The following is an 8,973-nucleotide window of genomic DNA, read 5'->3' as shown; positions in this document are numbered from 1 at the left end:
GCCAGACGCACTTTAATATGGATCAGATCATGAATATCACAAATTACTGCGGCAATGTGTGGCAACAGAAGATCAGATTATCCATATAACAGCAATACCTCCTTCCTGCTTTGATTAAAAAAAGAGTAAACTGTCACTTCCTCTTAAATCCATGCCTTTCTGATCCTTACAAATCCAGGTTTACAGTATGAGGTAATGGCACAGCACAAACCTTAGAATGACGAACGAGGGGTATTACAGGGTGTAATAAAAGCTGCTTCATTTTCTGTCAAAACTCTCTCCTGTTTCTCATGATGTACAGGTAAGAAGTTACCCTAGAGCAGGAAAAAGTTAGTAGGGACTATTTTCTATAAAGTTTCCTATGGTAGATTCACAGCAGACGCAATATGAGCAAAGCAAACTATGTACGGGCAGGCACAATTATGGAAAAATTAATGTACCAACAAGAACAGCCCTGGCCATAAACGCAGTGCAGGAAAATGAAATGAAACTCACAGTTAATTTATACATCAGTTTTGCAATGCAGAAAAGCACACCCCATTAAAGTTCCTATTTTTCTTGGGTATTGCTGGAACACGGAACCGCAGCCTATTTCCCTACTTCAAACAGACACGCTGGGAAACAACTGTGCAACCTTGATACTGGCTCATAGGGAGGGAAAGACAAGAGTAATGACCAAATACAAGTATAAAATGTTATTCACACACCCATTACTCCCTGCAGAGCTCCCAGCATGCTGCCATACAACCACAGTGTGCAGAAATGGCTTGTTATTAGCAAAAAACTCATTTCCAGTATCCAAAGATTTAGTTCAAGTTGAAACACAATGAAGAGGTGTTCTACCTTTAATATGTCCCACCCCTCTAACATAACTCAACAAAGTTTCAAGTGGCACATTAATCACCACCTGCCCAGTCCAATGGACACATTTCTTAGCCCCCATTGACACTACATTTCAAAGGGAACTGAACTATTTTGTGCCACCCAAATACCCCTGTTGAACTCAAATGAAAACTAACCTGGGCTGATGAAATCTCCAGGAAAAACTTAATGAAGCCTTCCAAGACACCATACCCAAAGAGAACATTTAAATTCTTCAGCAAAATGCAGAATTAACATCTGATGGGACGAGTATGTCAAGGAGAAACCCTAGAAAGGTGATACTGGTTTTGCAGAAGGAATTAACACCTCTGATTTTTGGGGCCAGGCTGGAGTCCTAACTCTAATTAAATTCTAAGCTGCTTTTTCCAGGTTTCATAAAATAGGCTTATCTTCTAAGAAGTACAGCTTGATCTTCTCATTATAGAATGTGTTACAATGGAAACACATTAGTACTAAAGCCAGAAAAGACTGAGGAAATTATGGACATTTTCCCCAAAACAGTGGGTTGCCTTAGTATCACTTAAAAAAAAAAAGCCAACCTTGTACATTCACAAGTCTGCTTGAAATGGGGAAACTTGCTGTTTAAATGTTTTTTTCAGTGTTATCTCCATTTGTTCTCTTTAATTAATAAAAGGATACATGCACTGACATTTTAAACACTAATCTGCTATTTAGCATCCCAAATTAGGGAACATAAACATTTGTGCACTTCATTAAACACTACCTAAGAACACTTTTGCTATTAGCAGGAGACAAGGGAGGCTGTCAAAGAAACTTCAGGGCACACATAAGACACTGGAAAAACACACTCCTGCTCTTTCCACCCCTCACCACGAAAGCTCTGGCTCCATCCTATGGGAAGCAGCTGTTGAGAAATGAACCCTGGAAGTCAGTGGGATCTGACACACCTGTTCAGTCACACGCGTGGGGTTAAGGAAGGGACAGGAATGCAGGTGCACCAGTGGTGAAAATTTGGTGTTCCTGCTTGGCAGCACAGCACGAGGTTGGTGCAAGGCAACCATGAAAGTGACTTTAGAAAGCATAAAGCAAACACTTAATTATGAGTTAAGACATTAATTACATACAGGTGAAGTACAGGGAGAAACAACCTGTTGTTTGTCTCATCTCTTCCAAGAGAGGCAGGGCAGGTCTAGCACACCTCCTCCTCCCCTCCCCTCCGCTTTTTCTTACACTCATCCAGCCCTTTAGTGTTGTCATGTTATTTCAAAGCTCCCATACCTTCTCGGTGATTTCTCATGGGCAGCTCCTCACAGCACTGACTCCTTCTTCTTCACAGCACAGCCAACAAACTGCAGCTCCCCTCACAGCACAACCAACAAACTCCAACTCTCTCCTCAACCAGCTAACCCACTCTTCTGTATCACTTGTGTCCTTATTGGACACAGCTATGTGTTCAGGGCTGTTCTTAATTTTTGGTGATGAGTACAGCTTCAAGTCCTCAGGTGTGAGACTACCTTCTGCACTATTCTCTTACATTATATCCCTCTACATTAAAGAATTATGGTATCATTTAGGTTGGAAAATACCTTTAAGATCCTCAAGTCCAGGCATTCACCCAGCACTGCCAATCCCACCACTAACCCATGTCCCCAAGTGCCACATCTATATCTTTTATCATTTAAATACTTCCAGGCATGGCAAGTCCACCCCAGCAGCCTGTTCCTTTCCACATTATCCAGATTTACAGGACACTGAAAAACGCTTCACCTCAGGGTGAACCAGTGCTACAGGAAGGTGATAAGAAATGGGAAGTTTTTCAAGACTACAGGAAACAGAATTGCAGTGGAAAAGAAACAAATGCTGGCGCTCAGGAACAGGCAGGCTGAAAGGCAGACAATCACAGCTGTGAGCACAGAATAAATGGAAGGTTAAGTGAGATCACAAACTCTCAAAATTCATCAATCCAGACCTCAAGTTAACTCTAAATCTTTTATGAAAAGAGAATATTTTGCTTCACTTACACACAACATATAGTTCAGATGACAAATTATTTCTAAAAACTTTGCATTGCAAGTCTAACTTCAATGTAGAAAATTATTTTTATTTGTAATTAAAATTTGTGCTAAAAGTGTCCATTGTTAAATTATGGACCCAAACAAAATTGTACTAAATTTTCTACTGTACATACTCTTGCCATAGTGTGGCAATTTTTAAATTGTTTGAAAGTACAAATACACTAAAAAGGTAATATTTCAAGAACAATAGTATGGACACACTGAGGAACTTTATACCACAACCAGAAATTTGAAGTGTCTTGGTCCCTGTAAAAGAACTGGGTTTAGATTTATTTATTAAAATGAATTATCATGATTTTACAACTTACAGCTTTGGGTTCTTTGTTGTTCATTGTTTAATTTTTGTTTTTTTTTTAAACTGTGATGGTAATAGTGATCTGCCTACAAGATAATTGAAAAAGAAACGTTCTTTGTGTATTTTTGATCAAATATATGGTTAGAGATCAAAACAAAGATTTATAAAAACAAACGATTGAAACTTCATTTCAGAAAAAAAACACTTTGTAAAATACAGTAAAATCCTTTTCAATAGCAAAGTGAGTTTTGTACAGTTCTTCCTTCTAAGCAGATGTTTTACTGCAGCTGAGATCCACTAACTCCAGCAAAACTCAACGCAGGGCAAATGGGTCGGTGTCCACAGAACCAGAACCAATGTACAACCGCAGGTAACAAACTGCAAGTCGCTGGAGAAACCTTGGAAACTTCAGTTTTCATTGGGAGTGAACTTACAATATATCTTACATTAGTTAAAAGCAGTTTACACCATGACAGAACCGCTCAAAAAACGAATCAATTATAGGAAGAGAGCAACGCTTCAATTCAGCTTCTCCCATCAGCAAAAATGCCACACAAATCAAAAACCAACACTTAAGTAAAACACTAAGACTTTATTAAAAATCCAAAATTTATTGCAAATTGTACTTTGCAATTTCCCTCCTTTCTTCATTTTTACATGATTTATTGATATCCATGATTTTTTCACAGATGTACTTGTTGACTTTGGAGAGTCTCTGTGCAATTTCAGTTTCATCCACAGTTTCTTGTGCTATTCTATCATACAAACATTCTGGGGAGAAAAAAAAAAGGAAAGAGTCATTAGGATATTTTTAGAAAACACAATAGCCCTGAGTTGGGCTGACTACTCAAGAGACAGCAGTGAGTAAGCTCTGTGTATATTTGTTGCAAGACAAGAGAAGCTTTCCTTGATTCACTGTCTATCTTATTCAAGTCAAGATTTGTCACCAGGCTTGAATCAGTGGCATGACCAACTTCCAGTTATGCTGTGACTACATTAATAGGCTTTCCATACAGAAACAAGGTTAAACCCAACCTTTTACAGTGCCAGCCTTGCCTGCCTGACCCCTGCATCTGTCTGAATCTCCACAACAGATTGAGTCTCTTCCCAGGTGAAGTGTCCCACCAGAGCTGTATCCACAGTGAGTCACTCCCACCTCACCCCTTCGGGAGGGTATGGAAATGACAATGCTCAGGAAGAGAAGCAGTAACCAGCAGGAGAACACCTTAACTCATTTATATCATTTTTTGTATCTCTTCCACATACATTGACGCCCATGTCCTTATCAGCTGCCCTGTCCCTGGGCTTATTTCACTTTTACTGGTGGATTACTCAGGACAAGCGCCATCTCCTTGCATGTTTGATCAATAGACTTTCTGAAATACACATTTTCTGGAATACAAAAAGCAAGTGATAGCAGTAACTGCAAAAACAAAGTGGGCAGTGAACGTTGAGACAATTTTTCTCCCCAGATTTAGTAGTTTGGTGCCAGAATCCTGCAGAAGTTACTGAAATCTGAAGTGGTGCAACACACATAACTTCTTAGTGACAGGCAGGTTTGGGGTTTTTTGGTTTTCATTAACAGACCAATGTATTTTGTTGTGTAGGCTTCACAGATTGGTTAAACAAATTCTGTTCTGCTTTGCCTAGTGATCTATTCCATTAGCTGTTTATTGCTTCATATACAGAAAGCCATAGAGATTATTGCTTAATTAATGTGCTTTACAACATTTCTAATGCACCATATTAAAAAGTTATGAAAATTAAGTATTATGCATGTTTTGTAGTTCATTTGGAAACCTCTGAGAAGTTTTATAAAAGGTTATTTTGCATTAACAAGGTTTATAACAGTGCACATCCATCATACTTTTTATCATTTCTTTATTACATACTACGCAGTGGGGATTTTTAAGAAGCTATAGAGATATCAGACACATTAAGAGCTAATGTTGTCATTCAAAAATCTATTTTAAATAAGTTAGTCTGTGTCCACAGAATGATGAGAACATCTAAAGCAATGTGAATTTTATGTTGTAAGACTTACTGAATATAAAATAAATGAAATCAACCAGCATGCAGCCTGATAGCTGAAATGCTGATCATCCATAAACTATGATTGGAAATACAACACCTAAGAAGAGGCACATCACATCACAGGGAGCCTGAAGAAAGGCAGTGCATTTGCAGGACATAAGCTGGCCCTACAAGAGTGTCAGAACACTCCCAGGCAGATACACCCAGTAAGGTGAACTCCCAGTGAAAGACAGGCTGTGCTGTTCCTTTAGCCACAAAGCCAAGCGAAGAATCGCTTGACAGAACTCATTCAAAAGCTGTAATTTTAAAAGTTGGTGTGAATCAGACAGATCCTTGATCACAGTTTTTCCTCTCCATCTCTTCCATTTTTGTGAGGGGGTGCAGAAATAGTAGTTTGGTACTTGCATAAGGATACTGGCTTAGGGCTTCAAAGAGTAATTTAGAGGTTCTGCTCCCTTGTTTTTTGGATTTACAGGAGCACAGAGACATCCCTTTGTACTGCTGAATACCACAGATTCAAGTAGACCTCAAAGGCTAACTAGGAGCTTCACTACTTTTTGTGATGCCTGATCCAAATCACTGCCCCTCAAGTCTCAACTATTTGTTCCCTCACTGGTCATTTGTTTGTTTCGTTTTGCTTTCTTCTCCATGGTGGGGCAAGACCTGCTAACACTGACGCAAAGGACACGACAACATGGAAAATCATGGTTATGAACTACCCAGTCCCACTGAGACAGGCAGCCTGACACCTCCATCACTGGCCATGCAGATTAACTGGTTCAAGAGGAGATTGTACAGGCTGGAGTCTAACAAAAGGGAAATCAGAGACAAGGTGAAAGAAACACTAAAAAGAAGAACATGGAAAACCAGGGCATGTAACAGCAGAATTCAAATGAGGGTTGAGGCTTGAAGCAGAAATATGACAGAAAACACAGAAAAACGAGGAAATGGGGAAGAGCTGGATTGCTGGTGAGTGTAAAGGTATGGAAGAGAAGAAAGGGAAGGGCCCCATCTGCCTCTCATCATGTACCTGTTGGAGCAGACTCCCAAACTCACTGTAGCCAAAACAAGGGGAGTTAGAAGAAAGCTGTCATTTAAATGGCTCGAGCAATATAGAGTAGCCCTGACAAAAGTAGAAGAGGAAATTCTCACAGAAACAACCTTGCCAGCAGCACTGAGGAGCAAAAGCCTCCAGCAGGGAAACTGGAAACCACATTGCAATGGGCCAATGGAAAATAACCCCCTTGTGCTGCATGCTTGTAAACGCACACCAGGGCAACCAATTCTGCTTCCCTTTGGGAGAGCCACTGCCACAGAGTGGATTCCTTATGTGGCCAGTACGTCACTGCCCAGCTACATGTGTAAGGATTGTACCTAGAGACCCCAGACAGAACTAGAAAATCAGCATGGGACAGCTTCTACTTCCACATATAATCCTGAAGCAGCTTAGTGAAAAAAAAAAAAAACAACAAAACCCTACGTAATCTCCTCATTTCCTATAAACTAAGAAAGATGACAGTACGGAGATAAGTTTCCAATTTCTGCCCACACAACACAGACGCAGACACACGCACACACTCAGAGAGGAACCATATTTCTTAACTCCAAAACATGGTACTTTCATGGCCAATTACACCACCTCTTAATGAGTTCACAGTTAAGAGCACATAGCAACTAAGAACAGGAAATGCAGAATAATGAAGCTCTACCAAATGGGGAGGTTTCTTTCAGCCCTACTGCAATTTAGTATGGACACAAAACCTAAAAATCCAATTTCAATATGCATTCCATGAGGAAACAACTCAGTTCTGACTTAAAAGGAAGCCTGAAATACCAAGAGAGACAGAAATGATACAACACAGGCACGATGATACAAAGGGACTGAAATTCACCATTCAGTTTAAATAAAGGAGAAAGCCTCCTCTCTCTCAATGTACTACACACATGGACTCAGGCTTGCAGTTACTGAAAGTGTCATTGCAATTTTCCCTACCAGACGAGGTCAGCGATTTACACTTCCTGTCCAAATTCCAATTCAAGCGCAACAATTAATTTTTACTATTTCCGTTTTCTTCACTTAAAAGGGTAGAACTATTCTTTCTTGCCTTTGAAGGTATGCGTATTTTTATAGTCACAGCTATAATGGTTTCTGTGCCTCATGCCAGAGCTGGTTATGTTCTGGATAAAAGAATGTCGTAAAGCTACTCTCAGTGTTGTTTAAAGGAATATATGCACTTTAAAAAATCAGCAGGTTACAAATGAATTCTAGAACAACATGTTGTTCTCCAGGCTCAGAGTCCTGCCCTGCAAGTGGTCTAAAGTGATGATCTTTTCAAACCTTACTGAAGTCAATGTACAACTCTTCAGCTGTGGAGGCCTGCACTGTGCACAGCTATTGCAATGTGTTTTACTGTTCCTGGGTACGTATGCACTTCACAATGCAATAGCAATCTGAATTACAGTTTTTAATCAGTTAATTTTAAATGAGCTGAAAAGAAGCATCTTTCAACTCGGTGATTAATGGTTAAACTCCAAAGCAGGAAGCAAAAGTTTTCAAATAACCTACCTCTGACAATGCTTAATTTGTGAGGTGAGAGAGGTGGCTTGGGAACGGCATCTTTCTTTTTTTTGGTTGCAACTCCTGTGACACTTCTGTTCTTGAGAACATCTGTTCCCCAAATCATAACCGCTAGATTTTTTGTATACTTTGAATCTCCTTGTGTTACTTGCAGCTGGTGCCATTTCTCCTCATCTACCCAAATTCCACTGCCAAGATGGACCTAGAAGGTAGTAATAATAACAACTTATCTATGGTATGTAGCACACAACAGTATCCAAGTGCTGTAGGAACATTAATATTAGGAACTAAAATAACAATAATTAGGGCTGAAAAAATCCATTTTGCCTAACTCTGAAACTCTTCCAACTTTGTGGGTCAGGGAGTTCAAGTCAACCTCAATATATAATATAGTTCCTTTTAGTAATCCCTACTTTTCCCCCCCACATAACCTCTCTCCTGAAAGACTGTGGTCAGGAACAGAGATTGAAGAAGGAAACAGTGAACACATCCAGTATTATATAATTATGCAGAGCATATAAACCAAGCAGTTGCACCAGCCTAATTCAGGAGCAAGATGAAACACTTCCCTTTGGCTAAAACAGACTTTACCCAAAGCATATTCCAGAGGCAGTAGAGACAGAATTACTTCCTAAATTGTTTTCTGTACCTGTTGGCAAGACCTAGCCAGATTGTTTGAAGTAACTGGAAGGGGAGAAAGGATTTTGAGAGCTCCAATTTCAATATAAGCTCCAATTTCAATATAAGGAGAGTTTGGAAGCTTTGTAAAACTTCCAGTTCTAACGCAAAGTGTGTCTATCATGTATGATCAATGTAAATGCACCACATGAATACTGTTTTGTGGTTAGGCAATGATCCATTGCAGCAACATCATAAACTTTCCATTATCTGAACAATGGGAAGTCAAGGTATTTCACTGAAGTAGTAAAGCAGAATAACATGAGTACTGGGAAACACAGTGTGAAGCCACTGGAGAGTCTCCATAAGGAAGATGCTCAAGTCTGGTTTTCCTTATTAGCCTTGCTCAGAACTGACTGTGCTTGGTTGTTTCCCACAGGGCTATCCTATGTCTCCACCCCAAGATTCCCAGTGCTCCAGTCTTAAGACAAATGCCATACAAGAATCCAAGCACCATCCTTAGGCTGCTA

At 39.8% G+C, this 8,973-nt stretch overlaps 1 protein-coding gene across 3 annotated transcripts in view; it reads right to left on the bottom strand.

Annotated features, from left to right (window-relative positions):
* Nucleotides 1-2,440: 2,440 nt before the first annotated feature.
* Nucleotides 2,441-8,973, bottom strand: part of LOC115906105 (BEN domain-containing protein 5) — a 560,702-nt gene continuing 554,169 nt past the window's right edge. The window contains exons 10-11 of one of the 3 annotated variants that reach the window (XM_030953001.1): nucleotides 7,814-8,027; nucleotides 2,441-3,984 (exon numbers count right to left, since the gene is read on the bottom strand). In XM_030953001.1, coding sequence (XP_030808861.1) covers nucleotides 3,824-3,984; nucleotides 7,814-8,027 — 375 coding nt within the window. In that variant the 3' untranslated portion in view covers nucleotides 2,441-3,823. The remainder of the gene's footprint in view (nucleotides 3,985-7,813; nucleotides 8,028-8,973) is intronic. The other 2 variants (XM_030953000.1, XM_030952999.1) reach the window with 2 other exon arrangements.

The sequence above is a fragment of the Camarhynchus parvulus genome, chromosome 8 (assembly GCF_901933205.1).
Source record: "Camarhynchus parvulus chromosome 8, STF_HiC, whole genome shotgun sequence".
Classification (NCBI taxonomy): Eukaryota; Metazoa; Chordata; class Aves; order Passeriformes; family Thraupidae; genus Camarhynchus; species Camarhynchus parvulus.
This window is presented reverse-complemented; position numbering and strand designations above follow the sequence as displayed.